Here is a 26,102-nt window from a genome sequence, read left to right as displayed (position 1 = left end):
TACTTTCTCGAGAGTACCTGAGCAGGAAAAATGCAGACATTCCTCAAGCCTCTCCCACAGGTGGGAGAGGCTCAAGGCAGGAAGTCATTCCTGATTACAGATAAAGATGCTACCACCTAGGTGGGGCTATAGCCCTATAGCCGGAAGAAGTAAAGATAGTAATCTTTAATGGCCGGATAGGGCACAATGGCATGGTAAAAACCACATTTTTGAGAAGAATGCAGGGCGATTTCCATATGACACTAATCATTTAGGGTGAGTACCTCTGAATTGTTCCACTGTTTTCATGTTTTGTATCTTTGACAACCCCTCACCCCCTTCCCACTCCCCTGGTTTGAAGTTTTTCCCTTTAAACCCTCCAAGGACTGGCCGTGGGGGTCGGACCTTGACTCCAGCGCGAGTACCTGGTCAGACCGCTGGCTGCCAGCTCTTTCCCTAATAAACCTATGCTGATTGCATCCAGGTATGGTTTCTTGTGATCTTTGGGTGACCGAAATGTCCTGAGGCTTGAGGAAGGGTCTCCAGAGTTTGGAGCTCTTCAGTTTTGAGGATGCGAAACCAATGCACTCACAATTCAGCATGCTATATATAAACAGGGATGTTCGTTTGAGGCTAAATCGTAATTTGCCACAGTTAGATTGTAAATTGGTATGTCTGAACGCCATTTCACAATTTCAAATGTGCAACTTAGATTAACTACTAGGTACAATCAGGGTAAGGTAAAAGGGGTTTCTTTCTTTCTTTCTTTCTTTTTTTTTTTTTTGACAGGGTTTCTCTGTGTAGCTCTGGCTGTCCTGGAACTCACTCTGTAGACCAGGATGGCCTCGAAACTCAGAAATCCACCTGCCTCTGCCTCCCAACTGCTGGGATTAAAGGCGTGCGCCACCACCACCCGGCGTAAAAGGGGTTTCTAATGAACTTCACCTTGAGTGCTTCCCTCGCCCGAGCTCAAATAAATAAATAAAGTCTGCTGAGCAATTTTTGAAAACTGGTACCCAAGGCATTGACGGTAAGACAGCCCGATGTGTGCAGTGTTGTTGTTGTTTTTTTTTTTTTTTTTAATTTTCTTTTACATATTCCCTTTACATCCCGCTTACCCCGTCCCACAATCCTTCCCCTTCTCCTCTGAGCGGGTAGGCCTCCCCCCACCCCCACCCTCGATATCTTCCACCGCCAGAGCTCAGTAAATAAAATAAATGAGGCGTGGACGCGGGTCTCGACCATCTTTCCAAGGCCGACCATGGCTGCAAAGTAAAGTTCGCTCAACAGAAATTGCCTTGCCCGGTATTGTCACCTAAAGCTCCTCTTGCAATGGTGTCTAGCTAGAGTACTTTCTCGCTGCCGTTTGTCTCTATAAACAAGATGACACCTGCCTTCCATGTAACCCTATGCAAGGGGCGGCTGGCACGTAGCAGAGGGCGCGGGAACACCAGGACCAGCAGCCCACACCCACACCTGCCACGCCCCCCGCTAAGACATGGTGCCCTCGGCGGTCGCCTGTCCGAAAACAGAGGGAGGCGCCTCCATGCATGCCCGAACAAGCCAAGGTTCGGTCATTAAACGTTAAATAATACTAAAACATGGGCATTACACCATCCTACGTGGAATTTGGAGTGGAACTCCGAAAAGCCATAAAGCCGATGGGTGTAGGCGCACCACGGACAGCCCTAATGCGAGGTCCCCGAGGTCCCTCCCGAGCAGGAGGCGCCAAGTTTTAAAGCCTGACGGCCGGATGGCGAGTTGAGCGATGAGGCTGCCCTGCGAGGTGGAGGTTCGTAGCTGTCATTTACCAGCCTTAGGGCTCAAGAGCCGAGGCAAGGGCGTGCGAGCGGTGGTGAGCCTGTGCCAGTCCCCGAGCGGGAATGAGCTGGAGCCTGGAGCAAGGACAGAGCCCGGCGGCCGCGCCTGCCTGCTGGTCTCCACCTTGAAGGACAAGCAGGGAACCCGCTACCAGGTGAGCGTCCGCAGCTTCTTGACCATCTACATACTCCTTACTTCAGCTGCTGCCTTCTATGAGTCGGTAGATAGCAATCCCTCCCGTGCACAAGCCTCTGACACTGCAGCAGAGCAGCTATATGAGGTTGTTGGTTAAATCTACAGCACACAGAGAATGCATGTAACAATGAATAGTATCCAGGCTTTTGGGGTTAAATCTTGAGTTGTTGTTGATGTTGTTGAGGTTTGTCACATATATCCTTTGCGTTGTTTGTTTGGAAAATGTTTGACCCGACTTAGGTCTAGAGATTCTTTGTGTCTGTAGTACTGGTGGTAAACTCGAATCGTCTGTCTGTAACTGAACCGGAGGTTTGAAAACAAGATTTATAATATCCGTTTTCCAACATTACCAGGCACTGCTATTTGGTCAAACAAGATGTCTTTGTGTCTACTATGAATGAAGATGAGGGAATGATTCATCACCCTGCATCTGATTTTTGTTGTTGTTTTGCATCTTATTTTTTAAGCGGATTTTATATGTTTTCTGGGCTTCTTTCCCTTATATATTGTACTTCACAATGAATACGTAGTTGAGGGAAGAGAGTATTATCTTCGAGTTACTTATTTTCATTCATTCATCTAATTTTGGAGTGCTAGGATTGAGCCCAACCTATTGCATGTTAGGCTAATGCTAAGGGTGATCTTGAATTTCTGATCCACCTACCTCTACTTCCTAAGTTCTGGGTTTACCACTACATATTTGGTTTAGACTGCGTCTTGAGGGCTTCATGCATAGTAGGCAAGGGTTCTTCTATTTTAACTACATCTTCCATCCAAGCTGCAGTCTAAATCGTCCCTCTCTTGTCTAGGCTATTACGGAGTCTGATTCTATGTTGTCCCTCTTTTATCCTGTCCTTTTTTTTTTTTTTTTTTGGTTTTTCGAGACAGGGTTTCTATGTATAGCCTTTGGCTGTCCTGGAACTCACTCGGTAGACCAGGCTGGCCTCGAACTCAGAAATCCACCTGCCTCTGCCTCCCAAGTGCTGGGATTAAAGGCGTGTGCGCCACCACCGCCCCGCATATCCTGTCCTTTTCTCCATCAGCTAAGTTCAGCTAAGACTTTACACTGCAGTTCTAGAAGAAAAAAAAAATCAAAATGAATGCATGTATGTATTGAGACAAGGTCTTGCTGTGTAGCCATGGCTGGTCTGGAATTCACTGTAGACCAGGCTGGTTTTAAACTCATAAAAAATTCCTCCTGCTTCTATCTCAATTGCTGGGGTTAAAGTTATGTGCCAGTACCTGGCTCCAAGAGTGGGATGTTGTTGTTAGCAGGATGCTGTTGTTGTTTTAAAACTAGCTCTTACTAAGTGTAGCCCTGCAGTCCTGGAACTCTATAGACCAGTCTAGCCTGGAATTCACAGAAATACACGTGACTCTACCTCCTGAGTGCTGGGATTAAAGGTGTGGGCTACCACACCTAGCTTTCCAGGAAGAATTTTAATGCAGATCTAATTGTTAACTTTAGTGAGCTTCATGGTTCTTGAATCTTTAACTCTGTTTTCTTTCCATACTCAGCTGTGCCACCCCCTAAGAAAACCTTATCCATCCTACATTTCTGAGTCTCTGGCTTCTCACAGTCAACAAGCTTTCCCTTCCTGGCTTTTCATATATTCCCTCCACCTTAAGTGCTCCTTCCCTCTATCCCGATGACCAGTACCTCCACATGTTCCTAGTTGTAGCTGCCTGGCGGCCACGGACAAACTGAGTTCACCTGAAAGGAGGGCTGGAAATGAAAAAGACAGAGGGGCAAAAGAAGCATGAAGCCAGGACAAAGTTCTGTGATCAAGGCTCAAAGTTTACTATTCAGCACTTGCATATATAGGGAAAGCCCAGATTATGTCCCAAGGCAAGCTCAGTGGGCAGTCTTTTCTTGAAGTTACACATGCAGCCTGGGTGGATGGCTCCACCCAGGTCATTAAGGTCCTGTGGCAAACAAGGTCAAGGCTGAGAAAAGGCACACCTAGTCTTTTAACTCTCACTTTTTTTTTTTTTTTTTTGCTTTTGTTTTTCAAGACAGGATTTCTCTGTGTAGCCCTGGCTGTCCTGGAACTCACTCTGTAGACCAGGCTGGCCTCGAACTCAGAAATCCACCTGCCTCTGCCTCCCAAGTGCTGGGATTAAAGGCTTACGCCACTACCACCCGGCCTCTCACTTTTAAAGTCACATTTCTACTCTAAACTGGAAAGGTTTTCTGCTTTCCTTTTGTTGTGCTTATTTAATAACCATCTCGCTCAAGTGTCAACTCAGTGCCTGTTGTCACCATACCATTATTAAACACTGCTCCAAGTTCTCGTTATGGTGACTGGTACATAACTGCCTCTCTGTAAAGAGTTGAGATCTAAAGCAGAAAACATCTGTTATGAAAAGTTTTGAGCACCAGTTATGTCAGTGTTGATCTAGTTCAGAGGTCAGCATAGCAACCAGACAAGCTTTCTGCTCTCATGGAGCTTGTATATAATCTAGTGGAAGTCGTGATCTAAGGCACAGAGACTATGAAGGTAGGGAACTACTGCTGACACTTGTAACCATAGCCATGTAACTGGGTGGGAAAAGAGGAAACCTTTTCTAAAAATAAATTCATTCAGCAAACACAGCAGTAATGCCCAGTGTCAGCTGGCTGAAAGATGTAACTGTTTATCTGCTTCAAAACAAAACCTTCATAAAACACTTAGACATGGGACTAAAAGCTAAAACCTGGAAGAAGATTGGTGCATTCTACTTTCGTGCGTGTTATTGAATGGTATTTCTCCTTTTGTGTCCCTCCCCCCAACCCCTTCCCCTCTGATTTTAATTAGCTAAGAAAGAACATTGAGCAGCTCTTCACCAAGTTTGTGGATGAAGGGAAAGCCACTGTCCGGTTAAAGGATCCTCCTGTGGACATCTGTCTGAATAAGGTATGATATCAGAAGTAGTAACAGAAATACGCAAGCTGGGTGCAGCACCAAATGTGTGTAATCTCGGCACTCAGCAAAGGCTGAAGGGTTTTTGTAAGCCCAAGGCTAGTGTAATCTACATGTCAAGTTCTTGGCCACCCAGGGATGTACAGAGAGACTATATCCCAAAACAAAGATCGTTTGACTGTTAAAGCACCTTGATAGCCTTATAGAGGTGAGCTTGGGCTACACCAGTTTGGCTCCCAGCAGGCCGAATGCACGCACTGGTCCAGGAGCTATCTGAATTCCAGAATGGAAGACATGCACACACAGACACCAGTTAATTTTAAAATGCCTTGGGTACCTTAAAGGCTGGGCACTCCTAAACCTTCCTCCTGCTACCCCAGACCCAATCAGGGAAGTGGCCAGTGGCTACCCACCCAAATCCTCACATGGCTAATTGACTTTCTCTTCTGCAGCTCCTGCATTCCATCCTTCTACCCCCAAGTCATGGCGATTCTGTCTCCTTTTTCCCAGTTCTTAGCCCATGCTACTCTAAGGGTCCCTCCCCATCTCCCTTTGCCCAGCCAATGGATGTTGGCATCTTTATTGATCCATCAAAAACCAATTGGGGGCAAGGATCTTCAGCATTTGGATGTGCAGATTCCTGATTAAATCAAAACATTAGATCCAATCCCAAATAAAAAAAATCAGCTCTTTTCTCAGGCATAAATTGAGCATAACCATAACAGTTTTGCAAATTGCAGAATATTATATACAGTTACCATCCAGTCTTTCACGCTTGTCAAGTAGATAACTACTTCACCATCACATCCTAACTAAAGAGCTTAAGATTCTATACCTGAATTATGTTTTGACTTTAGCCTGTATCACTATCTGAAAACCATGCTTTCAACTCTGTATCATATCTTTCAATGCTAAACAACTTAAGTTTGCTTATGAGACTATAACTAGTCTTCAACCCTGTCAGAAACCCAAGAACGAATTAAATATTACATGAATATATAAGAAGCATAAAAATATAGCTTCCAAAACTTAAATTGTAGAGGCAGCTGACTACCTTTGGCCTAAAGCTATTTGGCAGACCCTGAAATGAGACCTACAGTTAGAGACAGATTCTTGCAGATGTCTGTTTTGTTTGAGGTAGGATCTGAGACCTATCTCTGACCTAAAACTGACAGCAATTCTGCTTCAACTTCCCTAGTGCTGGGAAGACAGGCCTGAGCCACCACATCCAGCTTTCCAATATCTGGTTTTTGTTATTATTAATACATTTAAAATTTTATTTTTATGTTTGTCTTTGTCACTGTTCTATTTGTGTTATGAGACACCATGACTGAGGCAACTTTTATAAAAGAAGCATTTAATTGGGGGCTCCCTTACAGTTTCAGAGGTTAGTTTATTATTGTAGCAAGGAGAATGGCAGCACAAGGATCTGGGCTGCAACAGTGCCTTAGGCCATCATTTCATCCTTATTTCTGATCTGTAGGCAGAGAAAGACAGTTGGGAGCAGCCTAAGATGGGTGCTGGGACCTGAACCTGGGTCCTCGGCAAGAATAACAAGTGCTCTTAATTGTTGAGCCAGCTTACCAGTCCCACTCTTATTTATTCTGTGTGTGTGTGTCTGTCTGTCTGTCTGTCTGTCTGTACATAGGTAGAGGTCTGAGGGAAACCTGCAAGTGTTGGTTCTCTTCTTCTGCTCTGTGGATTTAGGAATTGAACTCAGGCTGCCATGCTTAACAACAAGCAGCTTTACCCAATACCTTCTCACTACCCCCCAAATCTTTTAAAGTTAAAATTTAGACCAAATACTAAAATATTTTTTACAGTCCATTTCAAAACTGATTATATAACCTATATATGAAGCTGTAGGGCTTTAAGGGGGGAACTAGCAAGTATGACGTATTTAAAATGGGATTTATAATTGTGTGACTTGTTTTTATTTATTCAGGCCAATCCTGGCAATTTAAAGTCTTTCCTTTCAGCTATGAGACTGGCTCATAGAGGCTGTGATGTCAACACACCACTTTCAACGCTAAAACCAGTGAAGGCTTCAGAATTTGAAAAATATAAAACCAAAATGGTTATCACATCCAAAAATGATTATCCTTTAAGCAAGAACTTTCCATATTTTCTGGAACAGCTTCAGGCTTCCTACTGTAGGCTTACCCAAGTTGATATTCGGATGCTGTACTTAAAATATCTTACAAAGTTAGACCTGAGTCACAACTGTATAAAAGCGCTTCCAGCTACAATTGGAGACCTCGCCCACCTTCAAGAGCTTAACCTCAATGACAATCGACTGGAGAGATTTAGTGTGCCTTTGTGTAAGTCCACACTCCAGAAGTCACTCCAGAGTTTGGATCTCAGCAAGAACAAAATCAAAGCACTCCCTGTGCAGTTTTGTCAATTCCGGGGACTTACTAACTTAAACCTTAGCGACAATGAATTGATTCACCTTCCTTTCAAGATAGGACAGCTAACCAACCTTCGATACCTATCAGCGGCTCGCAACAAACTTAGAAATCTACCTTGTGAATTTAAAATGTTATCCCTGGAGTACTTGGATCTTTTTGGAAATACTTTTGAAAAACCAGAAGTCCTTCCAATTATAAAGCTTCAAGTACCATTAACTTTAGTGGAATCTTGTGAACGAGCCGTGCTATCCTATAGGTAAGACTTTCAGTCATGAAAGTATAGTACTTGAATAGCATCCTAATAGGATGATGAAACTCAGAGTAATAGTCTTTTTGGGCTTTTAACCTTTTAGTTATTTGGTGGAATCGGGCAGGGAGTAGTGGGGACATTTACAATACCACAGCGTTTGGATGAGGTCAGAGGAGAACTTGTGGGAGTAGGTTCCTTCCTTCCACCATGCTGGTTTAGATCATTAGGCTTGGCCACAGCACCTTTACCCAATGAGCCATCTCACCCACCCCAACCGTCAATTTTTTTTTGTTGTTGTTGTTGTTTTTTGTTTTGTTTTTCTTTTGTTTTTGTTTTTTTTTCAAGACAGGGTTTCTCTGTGTAGTCCTGAGCCAGCTCAGGTCCCTGTTCTTAAAAGTCCCTGTAGCAAGTGTCAGGCTATGCATAACATTAGGAGTTATTAAGATTGACGGTTGGGCCGGGCGCTGGTGGCGCACGCCTTTAATCCTGGCACTTGGGAGGCAGAGGCAGGCGGATTTCTGAGTTCGAGGCCAGCCTGGTCTACAGAGTGAGTTCCAGGATAGCCAGGGCTACACAGAGAAACCCTGTCTTACCTATAGGATAGCACGGCAGTTGACACGGGAAGGCCCAGACCAATATGGGTACCCCTGTCTCTGGGCAGGCAGTCCTAGGCTATGCAAGGAAGCTGACTGAACATTAGCCTTGAGCTAGCCACTGAGTGAGTCAACAAATTATATTCCTCTGTGGTTTCTGCTTCAAGCTCTGGCTTGGGTTCCTGTCTCACAGCAATAGAATGAAATTATAACAGGACTAATGAGTACCTACAACATACTAGAAAGATGTTTTAAAGAAAAGAGTGTGTATTTATCCTCACACAAGTATGATTCAGGCATCAAACATCAGCCTCAAGCATCATCCCCTAAGAGCCAATTTTACTTTTTAGAGATGGTTTCATTTTATCCCGAACTCATCAAGTAGACTACACTGGCCAACCAGGGAGCCCAGGAGTCTACCTGTTTCTGCCTCTTCCACTTTGAGATTACAAGTGCTGCACTGTACTGAGATTTTGTATGTGGGTTCTGTGGATCAAACTCAGATCCTTGTGCTTAACTCTACAAGGACTTTACCTGCTGAGCTTTCTCCCTAGCACCTGCCTCCCAAAAAGGTTATCTTGGTGGTTATGAGACAAATTTTACTATGTAGTTCAGGATGGCCCCAAACATGGGGTCCTCCTGCCTTTTTGTTTTTAAGATTTACTTATTTATTTTATGTGAGTACAATGTCACTCTCTTCAGACACATCACAAGAGGGCATCAGATCTCATTACAGATTACTGTGAGTCACCATGTGGTTGCTAGGAATTGAACTCAGGACCTTGGGAACAACAGCCAGTGCTCTTAACAGCTGAGCCATCTCTCCAGCCCCCTGCCTTTACCTCTTAAGTGCTGGGGTTCATCTGCATATTATTACACCTGCTGATGCTTTTTTTTAAAAAACTGGAGACTGAACCTTAGGCTACAAGTACCCTTCCACCAAGTTATATCCTCTGCCCAGTCAGGCCTTGAATTTATGATCTTCCTCCTCCAGCCTCCAGAGTTGAGATTATAAACCTGTGTCACCAAGGCTTATTTTTTAAGACAGGGTTTTATGCATTCAAGTTGGCCTCAGCTTGTTTTTATTTGTTCATGACTTGTCTCCCTGTGTAGGCCTGCCTGGCCTCAGCCTCAGCCAGCCTCATCTTCCAGAGTGCTTCCAGGATTATATACCTAGAAAATCTAGGTATATTTTTTTCTATCTATTTGTCTTATCTATCCTTAGCAGTATAAAACAGTAATAATACTGAGTCCTGAAATAATAATGATACTTTATTATTCTTTTATTATAACTCAGTGTTCTAATTATTTTGATTTTTGTTTTATTTTTCAAGAAAGGGTTTCTCTGTGTAGCCCTGGCTGACCTGGAACTGGATTTGTAGACAAGGCTGGACTCAATTCACATAGATCTGCCTGCCTGTCTCCCAAGTGCTGGTACTAAAGGAATGCTTCAGTGTTCTAATTCTTGCCTTAATACATGAAATTAAGGATCTAGTAACTATATATATTTTTTTCCCCATTAGGATTCCATATGGCCCTGATATAATTCCTTATCATCTTTGCCAAGATTTGGATACTGCCAAAACCTGTGTCTGTGGAAGATTTTGTCTCCAATCTTTTATTCAAGGAACAACTATGATGAATCTACACTCTGTGGCCAACACTGTTGTCTTAGTAGATGATATGGGTAGAGCAGAAGCTCCTGTTATCTCTTACTTTTGTTCTCTAACCTGTTTTGTAAATTCCTCTGCTATGTTAAACTAATTAGTGTGATAACAGAAAGGTTTTTAGATGTGTATCAGTTGAGTATTTATTTGTGCTTTACCAGTAACAAATTAGAGAAAGGGAAGCTTTTTATATATTTGCATGATAATAAAATGTATATTATGTTAGCATTTTTCAACCATTTGACTCTGGAATTTTAATTTAATTAAAGCTGAATTTAGGTTTTGAAGTGGCTCAATAGCTCAGTAGTCAAGAGCATGTACCCTCTTGCAGAGGATCCCTGGTATGCCTCACAACTCTATGTACTTGAGTACTAGTCCTAACCTCCAGGGAAACCAGACATGCATGTGACACACATACCTATTGTATACACAGGCAAAATACTGAATAGATCTTTAATCTTATTGTGAAGTTAACATGTGATTGAAGTTTCTGCCTCAAGCATCCAGGACACACTGTAGTTAATCTGTGCTGGTGTGTGTACGTGTGTACATGTATGTATGTGCATGTGCATCCTTTCTGGTTGTTGCTAGCGATAAAAGCCAGAGCTTTGTGCTTGAGCGACTTTGGGTTTTGTTGTTGCTTTTGCTTTTTCGAGACAGGGCTTCTGTGCTGACTGTCCTGGAACTTGCTTTGTAGAGATCTGCCTTGTACACCACCAAGCAGGCCAACCTGGTCTACATACTTCCAGGACAGCCAAAGCTGTCTTAATTGGTAATGATGGTAGAGGTCTGTAGTAGAAGATTTGCCTGATATATATAGGACCCTAAGTTTGATTCTTGGCACCACCACCAATCAAAAGGTTTGGTTTCCTCATGTTACATCAGAGTTGATTTGAGAAAACATGTTGGATCCACTGTAACTATAGTTACAGACAACTGGGAGCCATGTAGATGCTAAGGATCTGTTTTACAAAAAGAGCACCATGGGCTGAAGACATAGATGGCTTACTGATAAAGAGCACTGGTTGTTCTTCCAGAGGACCCAGGTTCAATTCCCAGCACCCAGTTCCAGGGGACCTGATATCCTCATACATTACACTTTTAGGCAAAGAGTCAATGCACATAAAATTAAAAAAACAAAAATCAGCCAGGGTTACTAAGCCATCTCTCCAATCCTAATTATAATATTTACCCCCACACCCCAAAGAGTATTTCTTTGAATTCAAATTTTACTCCCCCCCTTAATTAAATTTCTTTAGTTACCCAACGTAGGTGTCACTAAGTTAACCAACATCAACAAGTCTGAAAATAGAAAATATGAACAATTATTAAATAGCAAATTTGAAAATACCTAGTGGAAGATGTATCCAATTAAATGTTAGTCTGCTAGCCCTTCTGAGTGGAATGATGACATCTTTGCCACCAGATCTGGGAAATGAATTATATAACCACACCGTATGTTTTGTGCTCATCTGTAGCTATTGGTTATCTGTACAACTTCTTGTAGGGCACTTACTATACACCTAGCCTAGCATGCAGGAAGCTCTGGGTTCAATCCAACAGACCACCACAGAAATAGGATATGGTACAAATTCTGTAATCCTAACACACAGGAGGAAGAGATATCCCCTGATTCAAAGTATGTTTGAAAACAACCCCCTAAATATGCAATTCTACTTAGAATCAAAACACAAGGCTTAGTATCATTAACAATAACTTTATTCTGTAGCAGGTCATTTTTCTACTGCTTCAGTATTTTCCTCTCAGAGAACACAAGTTTTAGAACTGGATCACTTGGCCCTTTCTCTTCTTGTCGCCTCCCAGTTCAAAATGCTTGCATCTCTTAATGGCCAGCATCCTCTTGGATCTGCAGTTGGGATCAACACACTCAAGCCTGAGCACAATCTTCTTTGTGGTTTTGGCCTTTTTTCGAAAAATTGGCTTTGTCTGCCCACCGTAGCCACTCTGCTTTCGATCATAACGACGCTTTCCTTGGGCATACAGGGAATCCTTGCCCTTCTTATACTGGGTCACTTTGTGAGGCTGATGCTTGCCACATTTCTTACAGAAAGTCCTTCGGGTTTTCGGTACATTGACCATCTTTGCAGTAGAAGTGTCTGCGATGAAAACTGTAATAAAGTTTCAGGCATTAAGGATCTTGAAATTGGAAAGTATAATTTGTAGAAACATATAGAAAACAATAATGATCGAAAATGTGTAAACCCACTAAGTACTCATTTTCCACGTGAATAAAAGGCCCGACACATGTACAACTGTTTAAGTGCCTCAGAGGCTGGGCAGACAAGCAGCTGAGTGGTTGAACATTTGCCTAGTGTCCTTAAAACATCGGGGTTCAATCCTCACCACTTCAAGCCTATAGAAAAATTGTAGCTTTTATTCACTTTTAAATAAAATGAGACATTATTCGGTTACAAAGTCAGACTTGATGGAGTATGTCCTGGGAGGCTGAGGCAGAGGATAGGTAGTTGAGGTCTGCCTGAGCGTGCAAAGGAAAAAAATAGCAACTGACACTTGAAATAGCCATTACAGTTCTTCCCAAAACAGAATTAGCATTCAATTTATTAGGGCTCACTGCAAGGACAACGTAGTGGCGTCCGGGTAAAGATGAGCTTTTACCCGGACATTCCATTTTCTAGCTATGATTGGCGTACGACGAAATAGAGTAGTTTCTGCAACAACCGGCCTCGTTCCTTCCCCTAGCCACGTCAGTATGTTTTGGCTTTACCCCTCTAAAGCACCGTCACCGGCCAGCGGGCCCGAAGGCTGACGTGTCGTTAGCAGCCAGCGCGCCTCGCGGCCCAGTAGCCGCCATGCTGGAGCGTCTCTTCCGAGGGGGCCGCGGGCTGACCTCAAGCCGCGGCGGACAGCACCCGCCACTTTCCCACGCCTCAAAGAGCTCGGTCGGCTCCGGCCTCCAGGCAACCACGGTCCCCAAGGAACCAGCTACTGCTCAGCCCCAGGCTTACCGTGAGACCCGCCGCAACGATCCCCGCCTCAACCGCACGCGCCCAACAGGAAAGGGATGAACGGAGCGGAAGTCGGAGCTGAACCTGAGCGACGGGGCTGCGAGCCAATAAGCAGCGGCCTCCTCCGGGGGCTTCTGGGAAGCGCCAACCAGCGCCTGGCGGGGCGGGGCGGAGGGTGTGGGCCCGAGGGCCGGGGCGCTCGCAGGCCAGTCGCGGCTTGTCAGAACGGTCGCTGCCGGAGCGGAGCGGGGCGAGGCTGCGGTGTTCGGTGTCGGCGTTCTGCCGTGCGAGCAAGGATGAGCGCGCAGAGGACGCAGGGCCAGGGGCAGCGCAGGTAAAGGAGCCACGGTGTGGCCGCCGCGACTGGGCTTCCGGGAACCCGGGTGCTGAATGGAGAGGACCGAGGCGACGCTGAGCCGCGGCTCGTAGCGGCGGGGCGGCTGCTTGAGCTGCAACTGCCAGAGAGGATGTGCGGAGCCCGGGCGGCGCGAGGCAGTTGAGAGCCTTCTGGCCCCAGGACGCCGGGGCCCGGGATGAGTTAACGAGGGCCGCCGCGGGGGCCAAGTTCCTAGGGCTACAGGCCAAGGCGACGGCGCCGCCCGCCCGCCCCTTCCGTGCAGAGGCCGCCAGCTCCTTTCCGCGCCCGCGCTCCCGGCCCCGGAGACCATGAGGTTCCGCATCTACAAACGGAAGGTGCTAATCCTGACGCTCGTGGTGGCCGCCTGCGGCTTCGTCCTCTGGAGTAGCAATGGGCGACAAAGGAAGAACGACGCCCTTGCCCCGCCGCTGCTGAACGCGGAGCCCCTACGGGGTGCGGGCCATCTCGCCGCGTCCGTAGGCATCCGCAGGGTTTCTAACGAATCGGCCGCTCCTCTGGTTCCCGCGGTCCCGCGGCCCGAGGTGGACAACCTAACGCTGCGGTACCGGTCCCTGGTGTACCAGTTGAACTTTGATCAGATGCTGAGGAATGTCGATAATGACGGCACCTGGAGTCCCGGGGAGCTGGTGCTGGTGGTCCAGGTGCATAACAGGCCGGAATACCTCAGGCTGCTGATAGACTCGCTTCGAAAAGCCCAGGGCATTCATGAAATCCTAGTCATCTTTAGCCATGACTTCTGGTCCGCAGAGATCAACAATCTGATCTCTAGGGTGGATTTCTGCCCGGTTCTGCAAGTGTTCTTTCCATTCAGCATTCAGCTGTACCCGAGTGAGTTTCCGGGTAGTGACCCCAGAGATTGCCCCAGAGACCTAAAGAAGAATGCAGCTCTGAAGTTGGGGTGCATCAATGCCGAGTATCCTGACTCTTTCGGCCATTACAGAGAGGCCAAATTCTCACAAACCAAACATCATTGGTGGTGGAAGCTGCATTTTGTATGGGAAAGAGTCAAAGTTCTTCAAGATTACACTGGCCTTATCCTTTTCCTGGAAGAGGACCACTACTTAGCCCCAGACTTTTACCATGTCTTCAAAAAGATGTGGAAATTGAAGCAGCAGGAGTGTCCTGGGTGTGACGTCCTCTCTCTAGGGACCTACACCACCATTCTGAGTTTCTATGGCATTGCTGACAAAGTAGATGTGAAAACTTGGAAATCTACAGAGCACAATATGGGGCTAGCCTTGACCCGAGAAGCGTATCAGAAGCTTATCGAGTGCACCGACACTTTCTGTACTTACGATGATTATAACTGGGACTGGACCCTTCAATATTTGACTCTGGCTTGTCTTCCTAAAGTCTGGAAAGTCTTAGTTCCTCAGGCTCCTAGGATTTTTCATGCTGGAGACTGTGGTATGCATCACAAGAAAACATGTAGGCCATCCACCCAGAGTGCCCAAATTGAGTCATTATTAAATAATAACAAACAGTACATGTTTCCAGAAACTCTAGTTATTGGTGAGAAGTTTCCTATGGCAGCCTTTTCCCCACCTAGGAAAAATGGAGGGTGGGGAGATATTAGGGACCATGAACTCTGTAAAAGTTATAGAAGACTGCAGTGAGAAAGAAAAATCACAATTGCAGAAGCAAAAGTGACAGTCTTCTATTTTTTTATATTTGTCTCAATGGGATATACAATTGAACAAAGGGTATAGGAACTGGTTTCTGCTTTAATACACAAACTTCTTGTAAAAGGTGTCCAAATACATAGTAATCCTTTTCAGTTATGACTGATTAAAATTTCAAACAAATTTTCATTTTGGGACATGGGTTTTAAAACTCAGTCTGTATCTGCTTAAAGGTAATGATTAGATTATTGATAAAAAGAAGGGGAAATTTTATTTAAATCACATCTGTTAATCTTTTTATCTAAAACTTTGTATACTTTTCCACTTTGAAAAGTTATTTTAAGTACAAGATTTATTTAAAACTGTCAACAACAGTAAAAAGTATTACAGTGAAATCATTAGAGTATTGCTGGGACAGACCCAGCTTCACTATTGACACAGTTACTAGAAAGGAATTGTTTGGTTTAATAACTCAGAAGTTTTAAGTTTGTTAAGCACCCTGTTGGAAGAGTCAATTTCAGTATTACTGATTCCTGTGCTATTGTGTTAAGATTTGCCTGTGCTTTCAACATACATATTACATGATTTCTTTTGGAATGTATTTGATTAATAAGAAAGTTTAAGAAATGTTTTCACCTCAATGTAGAAATACAGTGATTTTGATTTTTTTCTTTTTAGTGCTGCCAAAATAAAATACTCATTTTTGCATAAAATTTCCTAATCATTTTGCAGAATCTTCTATTTGTATCAAAGGCATTTTAGAAGTTTTGAGAATGAACATCACATCTTAATATTTTCTAGCTATACATTGTGTGAGTTTAAAGTGAAGCTGCTATTCATGACAGTGCATTCTCTTAGGAAGAAACTGTTTGGCTTTCAAATTAGGCAAGCATAGATAATGAACAATAATAAAAAGCTGCTGCATAAGGGAAGTACTGCCTAAATTGTTTTTGAAGGCCAGAAATGATACAAAGTTCAGTTTTGCCAAGGTACAGCAGGACTGGTGCCAACTGTGAGTGAGATACTTTTTAAAAGGACAGTCACAGGAGTAAGAAGCAATCTTTAGGCTTACTCCATATTTTATATTACTTTTCCATGATATAATTGAATAAAAAAATTACAGAGGACTCATTTCTGTGTAAAGATAACTTGATCATTTGAACCAAAGTCTCAAGACTGTTTTCACCAGTCATACTGGAAATGTGCTTTTTCAAGGTAGAGCAAAGTTGTCTGTTTTTCGACTTTTGAAATGTTTTACCACATTTGTACCCTCTGTGCACATGTGTGTTGGTGGTGCATGCTGAAGGTCAAAGGATGTTGTCCCTGTGAGTCTCAGCGACAGAACTCCAGGCACTTTAGTGGCAGGTACCCACTGAGCTATCTTATTCTTTTTGCTTTTTTAAAGATTGGTTTGTGTGCATAGCTCTGGCTGGCCTTGTGTTTATAACCCTCCCACTTCTGCCTTCAGCTGGGATTACAGTCTCTTGCATGCAACACAAGGGTTGTACCCCAAGCTATACTCCCAGTGCATAATGCTCAACATTGTATGAGGAGAGATGTAAATCCATTCTCCAGGATTTACACTCCTGTATAGTATCCTAACCTGATATCACCAGTTCAAAGGACAAAAGAAAGTGGTTTCCAGGAGTGTTCAAAGGCTAGTCCTAATTAGTAGCCTTGTCTGAAACAACTAGATCAGCTCATGGCCTCGGGACTGGTGATGACATCACAGAGACGTACTCATTTACATTTTCTTTCATGCTGTTCTAAAATATTTTGTGAGGAAAAAAACCCACAAATAATCTTAGGATCTCTTCATTTTAGGAGTTATAAATTGATTTTAAAAAGTTGGTTTTTCTGTCAGAATGGTTAGATTTTTAATTCCTGGTCTAAGTTAAATTTATTTTTGTGTGTGTGGGTATTTTGCTCACATGTGTATCTGTGTGCCACCTGTGGAGGTCAAAGGAGGGCATTGGATCCTGTGGGACTGGAATTAACAGCTGTGAGTTGCTAGGTGGGTGCTGGAAATTGAACCAGGATCCTTTCAAGAGCAGCTAGCATTAACTACTGAGCCATCTCTCCAGCCTCTTTAGAAAATTTAAACACTCTTTAAAACCAAAAGATGTTTTTCATACTTTAACTTCCAAGAAATTAGAGTTGATTTTGAATAATCTTAAAAAATTTATTCTGTATGTGTAGTGATGTTTTGCCTACATGTATATGTTTACCACTTGGTAAACCTGGTTCCAATATAGGCTAGAAGAGGGCATCAAATCTTCTGAACCTCAAATTAGGTTGGTTATGAACTATAATGTAGGTGGTAGGGATCAAACCTGGGTCCTTTCAAGTGCAAGGGCTCTAAACTGCTCAGCCAGTCTCCAATCCCCAAAAGGATGATCTCTGACTTGTTTAGAGACAGGTTCTCTTTGTAGCCCTAGCTGTCCTGGAACTTACAGACCCACCTGCCACTTCAGAGTACTGGAATTAAAGATATGCACCACCACACCCAACTTGACATATTTTTTATATTTTTATCTGTGTATGTGTTGTGTGTGTGCACAAGTTTATATGCCATAGTATGTGTTGGGGTCAGAATAAACTTGTAGAAGTAGATTCTCTCTTTCCAACATGAGGGATTGAACTCAGGTTTTCAGGCTTGCTCGCAGGTACCTTTATCAGCTGAGCTATCCAACTACACCCCAAATTATCTTAAATTATGTGACAGACTTATATGAAAATTAATGCAAAGTAGCTAAATTACATTTCTACTGTTTTAGGTCATTGTTAGTAGAGTTCTTTCCCTTCTTAAAAATCTATTTCCAACATATATGTTAGAACATACGATATGAACAAATTTTAGCATTGTGTTCCTCCATCATATTCCAGTTAATTGGATTCTTGAGAATTTAGGTAACATAACTCTGTGAATCTTTATTTTGAAACTTTAATATAAAAACCAAATTGAACACAAACCCAGTATATATTTGTAGTACAACTAAGTATCTTTAAAGCTCAGCCAGCATGCCGATACAGGCCATAGTCCCAGCACTCAGACCTGAGGCAGGAAGACTTTGAGGGTAGGCCAGGCTATGTAGGGAATACAGAACCAACCTGTCTCACAAACTAAGGGGCCAGACAGATGGCTCAGTGAGCAAAGACCCTTCCCACCAAGGCTGATGACCTGGGTTTAATCCCAGAGACACACTGTCTTCTGACTTCATCTCCTTGACTCCAAATAAATCTTTTTTTTTTTTTTAAATACTTTGCTTGAGAAAAATATTTCTAAAGGCGGTGGTGGCGCATGCCTTTAATCCCAGCACTTGGGAGGCAGAGACAGGCGGATTTCTGAGTTCGAGGCCAGCCTGGTCTACAGAGTGAGTTCCAGGACAGCCAGGGCTACACAGAGAAGAAAAATAACAAAGATTTTCTTTTCTTTTCTTTTCTTTTTTTTTTTTTTTACAAAGATTTTCTATTAAGGAAACTATTCAAGAAAAGTATCTGCAGAGTTTTTTTTTGTTTGTTTGTTTTGTTTTTTAAAAAGATATGGTCCCATGTAGCCTAGTCTGGCCCCTAATTCATTATATAGCTGAGCCTGACCTGAACTGACCATCAGGTTCCCAGTGCTAGGCATTGGGATTACAGTTATCTGGCTGGTAGTTTCCTCACCAAAATCAACTTTAAATGTTTGTTTTTACATCAATTTATAGTTAAAAACGCAAAGAAGCTCTTTTAGGTCCCAAACTTTTTTACTCAACATTTAAATTTCAAAATTATATACATCAGTCCAAATCATATAGCATGGAATTCTGAAAACTGAATGCACAATGAGTCGTGTGATCTCTAATAACCTGCACACTACCATCTTGAGTATTAGTCTCTTTTATAGTGTCAAAGTCAGGTATGTTTTGAATTACAGTTTTGTTCAGTAATGAAGACAGGTGATCTCCATCTATGTTTTTTTCCTTAGTTATTACTGGCTCTTTTATATTTTCCTTTTCCTCAGATAAGCAGGTAGTACTGCTTTCTCTTATAAACTCAGGATCCATTTTTGCCTCTGGTTGCAGAGGTTTTCCAGACAGCACGTGAGGAACATCAGGACAGCTGTGTTGAAGGCCTAAAGCTGAAACACAAGTGTTGATTTTTGTTGCTTCAACTGCTACAGATGAATCAGAATCAGCTCTACAGGTGGTAGACTGTTCAGTGTTTTCTTTTTCACTTAGAGGACATCCTTCTTTGACTCCTTTTTCCTTTCCTTGAAGCCCATCAGGATCACTACATTCTTGAGACTGTATCAAGAGAAATAGCAAATTAGTAATTGATTGAAGCAACAGAAATGGAATCACAGCTTTTATGTATGTATGCATGCATGCATGTATGCATGCATGAACACACATACATGATAAAGCCCATACAGAGAGGTCAGAGGGCAACTTGTAGGAGTTGGTTCTCACCTTTTACCACATAGGTGCTAGGATCAAACTCAAGCTTGGCAGTGAGTGCCTTTAATTGTGAGTAGTTTAGTAGTAGGGAGGGTGTTCAGAGGTAAAGGACAATTTTCTGAAGGTAGTTTTCTCCTTTTACCTTTACATGGTTTCTGCAAGCACCTGTACCTACCCAGCCATCTCAACCTCAAACTAGATTCAATTTTCTTAAAAATTTTTTTTGAAGATTTATTTATTATGTATACAGTGTTCTGCCTGCATGTACGCCTGCAGGCCAGAAGAGGGCAGCAGATCTCAGTATAGATGGTTATGAGCCACCATGTGGTTGCTAGGAATTGAACTTAGGACCTCTAGAAGAGCAGTCAGTGCTCTTAACTTCTGAGCCTCTCTTCAGCCCTTAAATTTTCTTTAGACAGGGTCTGGATTGGAACTCGAGATCTGCCTGAAATTAAGCTACAATGACTGGAATTAGATTCTTTCAGTTAAGACTGAAGAAACGGTTTAGCAGTTAAGAGCACCTGCTGGGAGACAGGTTCAGTTCCCAGCATCCATATGGCAGGTTGCACCCGCAGCATACTTGTTATAACAAGTGTGTACATATACATGCTGACAAAACACTCATATACACGTAAAATAAAACTCTATATATGTAGGGCCGGGCGTGGTGGCGCACGCCTTTAATCCCAGCACTTGGGAGGCAGAGGCAGGCGGATTTCTGAGTTCGAGGCCAGCCTGGTCTACAGAGTGAGTTCCAGGACAGCCAGGGCTATACAGAGAAACCCTGTCTCGAAAAACCAAAAAAAAAAAAAAAAAAAAAAAAAAAAAAAAAAACAACCTCTATATATGCACATTTCTTTTTCTTTTTCTCTCTTTTTTGAGACAAGGTTTCTCTACACAGCTCTGGCTGTCCTAGAATTCCCTGTGTAGATCAGGCTCGCCTGCCTCTGCCTCCTGAGTTCTAGGATTAAAAAGGCCTGCACCACCAAACCTAGCTAAAACTTTAAAAAAAAAAAAAAAAAAAAAAAGGAAATTCCTTTCAATTATTTTTCATCTCCTTCACAATAAAGGACCAAGCTTTTAAAGAATGCTTACAAAAACTTTTAATTGATAAAAGGGCATTGCCAAATTTCTCAACTTTTCTTAGTCAGTCAGGAATGGTAGTTCCTAAGTGGTTTTTGTCCAGTGTTAGCCATAAGCATAACCAAACCTAAGGTTCGGTTAAAAACAATAGGTAAATTCTATGATGTCATTTCTATGATTTGAATGCCAAAAAAGACTTGCTTGGCTGGGCGGTGGTGGTGCACGCCTTTAATCCCAGCACTTGGGAGGCAGAGGCAGGCGGATTTCTGAGTTCGAGGCCAGCCTGGTCTACAGAGTGAGTTCCAGGACAGCCAGGACTACACAGAGAAACCCTGTCTCGAAAAACCAAAAAAACCAAAAAACAAAAAAAAGACTTGCTTATCTCTGCAAACTTTCTAAATATACATGCATAACTGGAGGAATATTGTGGGATTAAAAACACCTATCCTTCTAAAAATCAGATTTAAAAATGTTTTATTTAGGGGATAGAGAACGGGCTCAATGGCTACTCTTCCAGAGGACATGGGTTCAATTCCCAACCCACATGGTGTTCATAGCTGTGTAATTGCACTTCCAAGGGATCCGATGCTCTCTTCTGGCCTCCATGGGCACCAGGCACAAGTGTGGTACACATACATAGATGCAGCAGAATACTCATGCATGTAAGATACATTTTTTTTTACTGTTTGTGTACCCACATGGGACACAGTGCATATGCAGAAGCTGTTCCCATATAAATATTTTTCTTGGGTTAGCTAACTAAATTGTCTTTTGGTCTATTTTTAGCAGTGAGGCCATGATGAATGTCTTTTGAGTTGTGTGAACCTTAAAATGCTTTTGCTGCGATGCTTTTATAATAAGAGTCTGTGTTTCAAACCACAACAAGACAAACCTTTGTCTAACTGTAAAATTCTAAGGTTCACTTGCAAGTTCACTTGCTGTTAAGTACATTTTAAATTCATTTGACTTTTTAATCCCTCTAGTGTTTACTCACAATAAAATGATTTGTAACATGAAAATAAAAAGGTTTTATCACACAGCAGACACGCAGACAGTCTTACCACCACTCTGCCCATCTACTATATACATGTTATTTCAAATTCTGATGTCAAGAATTGAACTGCAATCATTTGGCAGTCACATAATCTTGCCATCAGTCACTATTTTTTAATGCCCACTAAACTCATACCTTTGCATGGATCTGAATCTGATCATCAGTAACCTGAAGAACCTCAATCAGTGGCGGGGCTAGAGTCCTTGCTTGCTTCAATGGGGAGCAAAGGACCTCTTCAAGAAACTCATTAACATTTTCTTCATTGATAAACAATCTTTCCTAAAATAAAAGGAGAAAAAAAAATCTAGTACTTCCCAGAATAAATATGAAAAACATGTATTCATGAAATCTACCTAAAAAGAGAAAGAAAAAGAAGAAAAGGAAGTCATGATGCTTTTCCTAAGTTTACTAAAGTAGAGGTGTGCTTTCCCTACCAGGATAATCTTACACAGCATTTTTCTTTTACTTTTTCCAAATAGATATAGCGTTTGAGGTAGTCCAGGGAAGCCTATGTGTACTTCCAGGGGATCTTTCTGTCTCCACCTCCTAAGTGCTGGTGCCTCTTGATATATCTTAGGAAGATTCACTGCAAAGGCTACAAAGAAAACCTAGGTTTTATAATTCAGTCTTCTATTAATTCCTAATATACCAGCTAAGAAATATAGAGAATTAGATCTGTTCAAATATACCTGTTAAATTCTTGACTGTAAATTGGAAGTAGCAGCACAAACCTCTATTTTCTAGCACTTGGGAAGTAGAGGCAGGAAGATCAGTTTAGGGTCACCTTCAGCTACATAGAAGCATAGCAACTATGTGCTGGGCATAGCAACTCACATCTTTACTCAGTACTCAGGAGTACTTTGTAGACTAGTCTACAAAGAGAGTTCCAGGACAGCCACTGTCTCAAGAAGACAGTGTCTCAGGAAAAGAGAGTGCGGAGAGACACACTTAAGAACATGGGTGTGGGTTTTTCAAGAAGTCACCATGTTTTATTTTTAAGAATTGAAAGATTTTAATGTATATAGTTACATAATATATAGTGAAATGTTTTATGTGTATAAAGTTACTTTAAGTAGTTTTGAAGAATAAAAGATTTCTCAACTATTAATAGAAAATTTTAAACATTACTATCACTCAAATCCAAACACCATATAATTTATTTACATTCATGTGAAGTGGGAATTAGTCATTTAACCATATTTAAAATTATTTAATTTATAAGATTGGTTCAGTGTTACCCCAAAAAAGATTATCTTCTGTGCTTTTATTTAAGTAAATATTGTAATTACAAAGTAAAGATTATTATGTGGTCCAAAGAGGGGGACAAAAATCAAGATAAGTTTCAAGTTATGTTCAATTAGATTAAACAGTATTTAAATTTGCAAGTGAACTAATGGATTGGAAGAATTTTATAGAGCATTTTGCCTTGTTAACATCTGCAGATTCAAAGTCTTATATTCATTCATTCATTTATTACTTTTGCTTCGCTCTGAAGAAAGATATGTCAAATATTTTAGATTTTCAGCTAATCCAAGAAAATATCTGTATGGAAATGATAACTACAGAAAATTCATATTTATCCTAATGACTAATTTTATTATAAAAGCGGCTGAATTCACTGGCCCTAAAACTCTATATGAATTCCCCTAGTTACTATTTAGGGTGTAAATATGTATTTAGTACTTTTTATGTGTAAAGTGGCAATTCTGGCCTTGAAAGCCTCACGTCTCTCTATGACTAGTTTCATAAAAACATATATAGTAATGAAATTATTGTATATGTCTCACTACTCCCAATTTTCTTTTTGTTTTCTTTAGGACTCTGTCTCACTACAATACACAAGCTGGCCTCAAACTCATAATCCTCCTGCCTCAGGCTCCTGAACGTTACAAGTCCAGGCTCACATCATTATATCCGATACTTGGGGCTTGACACAGTATAGTATAAAATAAAAGAATGGTGTTTATGACCCCATTAGCCCTATCAAGGTGATAATAATTAATGGTATAATTGCAATAAATCTACTTCGGTCTTCAAATATGCCTTAACTCCATTTTAATTTAGAAAAACATCTAGAAGTGAACAGTTTTGGCAGGCTAGGGCTCAATTTTCTTGCATACATTTCCAGAAGTCTAGGAGTCACTAAAATCATTTTTTTCTAGTCGGTGGACCCCAGGTAAACCGCTGTAATACAGAACAACCCTGAAGGCTTAAAATGCATCCTTAGTATAGAATATGTGCAATTTTCGCTTTGAGAAAAAGCTTAACTGGCACTATCTTCCATCATATGAATAAATAGAAAATATTTATGTGCCTGTAACAAAAACGTTTAAAGTAAGATAGAGTATTTCAAATAGTGAAAATGGTTACCTCCAAAGAATCGTCGTTCAGACCACAATACCACTCTCGCCAATGTCCGTGGCTCTCTGGAGATTTTGCCAGTACTATGACTGCATTATTTAAAGAAATGCTAATCTCGGGTTCTTTGGTACTCAACTTATTCTCTGGAGCAAACTGCAAAGTGAAGGAATAACCTGAGTCTTGTGTGGAGAAGCACAATTCGTAACTGAGGGGGCGTAGATCCCCGTGAAGACTTTGCGGCTGAATCCCAGGCACTTGAATGAGCAAAGTCAAGGAGTCTTCGTCCTGATTACACTGTAAAGGAGGGCACAAGGGTTCGAGGCTCTCGGTGCCAGGGCCACCCATGGGTGAGCACGAGGTGACGTGCCGGGTACCCTCTTGCTGCTCACTCGTCTGGACACTGAGGTCTCCGCGCACCCCCAGTCTTTCCACAGGGGATTCGGCGTCGCCGCCGCCCGGGAGAGCAGAGTAAGGGAAGCTTCGGGCCCCAGGAGGAGTCCTTTCCCCGAGGACTAGAGGTGCCACCGAGTCCCCTCCGAAGTCCTGCTCCGGCTCGGGAACGAGCTCCCCTTCAGCGTCTGCAGCCCCGGGGTCTGGGGTTGCCACACAGCTTTCCTCCCCGTGCTCAGCTCCGGTCCTATCTGCAGCCTCTACGCGCGCCGAGGCAAATTCGCCTGCGGAAGTGCAGGCTATGTCGTCAGTTCCGGTCTCGTCCGTGAGCTCTTCCGGTGTCGCCGGGAGGTCCTGGCGCGCGGCCGCCAGCGCCACCGGCAGCGTGACTACCAGCTGCCGCCGCGCCTTGTTGTACTGTGCCTTGCCGCGGCCGTCGTCCACCGGGTACGGCAGCGAGAGCCGCAGCCGGTAGTCGGGGTTTCTGGAGTCCAGGCACAGCAGCTTCCCCTTCACCTCCAGCTCCGCCCGCTCGGCCGAGCGCAGCAGCGGCAGCTCGATGGTGACCACCAGCTCGTGCGGCACGGTGCTTGGGGCCGCGTCACGCGAGCAGCGGTAATCCTGGAGGTCTACGTGGTGGCGCTGCACCACGGAGCAGCGCGGCTCGGTGGGCTCCGGGCGCTGCACGGCCTCGGGAGCCGGGGACGCGGGCGAGCGGGCGGTGCTCTCCGCCGCCGGGGGATAGCGGTATGGGTATGGTGGGTCCGGGAGAAACCCTGGCGGTTCCTCCTCGGGCTGGGCCGGGACGCCCCCGGGAAGGGGCGTGCGGAGCACTGCTGCCTCGGGGGTCCCCTTGTACTTGATCTTCAGTGTCTTGGCGTTCCTGCGGTCCAGCTTGACGCCGAACTGCTGCTCCACTGCCTCCAGGGCCGTGGCGTCTAGCATTTCACGGAAGCGTTCGTGGCTCTGGGCCAGCGCCAGCGCTTCGGGGTGGAAGACCACGTCGTAGACGGTGTAGCGGGCACCGTTGCGGCCAGCATACGGGCGGCCCGGGGCCAGGCTATAGGGCAGGGACCAGTGGCTGCCAGCTGCAGTGCCGCCCCGCCCGGGGCCCGGTCGGCTGCTGGGTGAGCCTACCAGCGAGTTGCTGCACACGTTCACGAAGCAGCGGTGCTCCCCGTCCAGGCTAGTACGCAGCACGTGGCCCGGCTCCGGGTGCACGAACCGCACCTCCACCCCACGCTCCCGCTCCAGTGCAGTGATCTCCTCCTCGTAGCGCCTCCGGTTCTCAGGGTCCGTGATCTCCGCGGCGTACTCGGAGAACATTCGGCGGAACTCTGGGTCCTGAAAGGCGGAGGTGAGTCGCTGCACCTCCTCTCCGCTCAGATCCATGTCTTCCAGCGCTGAGGAGGCTGCCCCCTTGGCCATGGTGACCCACGCGGCCCCTTGCACAGACCCAGTGAACCGAGTGTCTAGGATGAGCTTCAGAGTCGGGTTATTGAAGAACTGACCAGCTCAGGAAGGTAACGGCTGGATTATCAAGGCAGGGCAGCGCGTGCTTTGTTGCCATAGTAACACCTGGGAGGCGGGGCAGTGATCTGGTGAAAATGCTAGAAATAGGCTCCACTGTTTCTAAAAACCAAACACACCACCTGCTACACGCTTTAAACTACTGTGTCAGGATGTGTACTTTGCAGTCTATCGTGGTAATTGTCCTCATTTTCAGCCCCATGTCTTTATCTTACTGTTTAATTTCTCGGACAAGAGAAACATTTTCTAGCCAAGGCTATACAATTCACAAACTTACCTAACTTTATCTGACCCTGTTCAGTTTTCGGAACCAACGTTTAAGCCCTTCCATTTTCAGGTATTTCACCTTATAGCTGTCCCCCAGAAACACTTGGGGGCAAAAGATGACTCCCCAAAAGCAGATCCCAGAGCCCAATAAGCAGCTGAAAGGTGTTCACT

At 43.7% G+C, this 26,102-nt stretch overlaps 4 protein-coding genes across 5 annotated transcripts; 2 read left to right on the top strand and 2 right to left on the bottom strand.

The window, feature by feature from the left end:
- The first annotated feature begins 1,688 nt into the window (after positions 1 to 1,688).
- On the top strand, positions 1,689 to 10,055 carry Lrr1 (leucine rich repeat protein 1). The gene is made up of 4 exons (XM_034514434.2): positions 1,689 to 1,954; positions 4,794 to 4,892; positions 6,844 to 7,565; positions 9,676 to 10,055. Exons 1-4 carry the CDS (start codon positions 1,748 to 1,750, stop codon positions 9,914 to 9,916), a joined length of 1,269 nt encoding a protein of 422 aa, XP_034370325.1. The 5' UTR covers positions 1,689 to 1,747; the 3' UTR covers positions 9,917 to 10,055.
- Positions 10,056 to 11,520: 1,465 nt separating this feature from the next.
- Positions 11,521 to 12,950, bottom strand: Rpl36al (ribosomal protein L36a like). Of its 2 annotated transcripts, none has more exons than XM_034513870.3 (2): positions 12,807 to 12,950; positions 11,521 to 11,948 (listed from the first exon to the last, which is right to left on the bottom strand). In XM_034513870.3, the coding sequence occupies exon 2, from the start codon at positions 11,917 to 11,919 to the stop codon at positions 11,599 to 11,601; it is 321 nt and encodes a 106-aa protein (XP_034369761.1). In that variant the 5' UTR covers positions 11,920 to 11,948; positions 12,807 to 12,950; the 3' UTR covers positions 11,521 to 11,598. The 2 variants fall into 2 exon arrangements, with proteins under 2 accessions (XP_034369761.1, XP_076797937.1); XM_076941822.1 differs by lacking the exon at positions 12,807 to 12,950 and adding an exon at positions 12,566 to 12,744.
- Mgat2 (alpha-1,6-mannosyl-glycoprotein 2-beta-N-acetylglucosaminyltransferase) lies at positions 12,936 to 15,520 on the top strand. The gene has a single exon (XM_034513869.3). The coding sequence runs from the start codon at positions 13,473 to 13,475 to the stop codon at positions 14,799 to 14,801; it is 1,329 nt and encodes a 442-aa protein (XP_034369760.1). The 5' UTR covers positions 12,936 to 13,472; the 3' UTR covers positions 14,802 to 15,520.
- A 3,014-nt stretch (positions 15,521 to 18,534) lies between these two features.
- On the bottom strand, positions 18,535 to 25,696 carry Dnaaf2 (dynein axonemal assembly factor 2). Its single transcript, XM_034513868.2, has 3 exons — positions 23,754 to 25,696; positions 21,519 to 21,662; positions 18,535 to 19,093 (listed from the first exon to the last, which is right to left on the bottom strand). Exons 1-3 carry the CDS (start codon positions 25,560 to 25,562, stop codon positions 18,587 to 18,589), a joined length of 2,460 nt encoding a protein of 819 aa, XP_034369759.1. The 5' UTR covers positions 25,563 to 25,696; the 3' UTR covers positions 18,535 to 18,586.
- Between the last annotated feature and the right edge of the window lie 406 nt (positions 25,697 to 26,102).

Source organism: Arvicanthis niloticus, chromosome 11 (assembly GCF_011762505.2).
Source record: "Arvicanthis niloticus isolate mArvNil1 chromosome 11, mArvNil1.pat.X, whole genome shotgun sequence".
NCBI classification, from domain to species: domain Eukaryota; kingdom Metazoa; phylum Chordata; class Mammalia; order Rodentia; family Muridae; genus Arvicanthis; species Arvicanthis niloticus.
The sequence above is the reverse complement of the archived record's forward strand: the minus strand, read 5'-3'. Positions and strand labels throughout refer to the sequence as shown.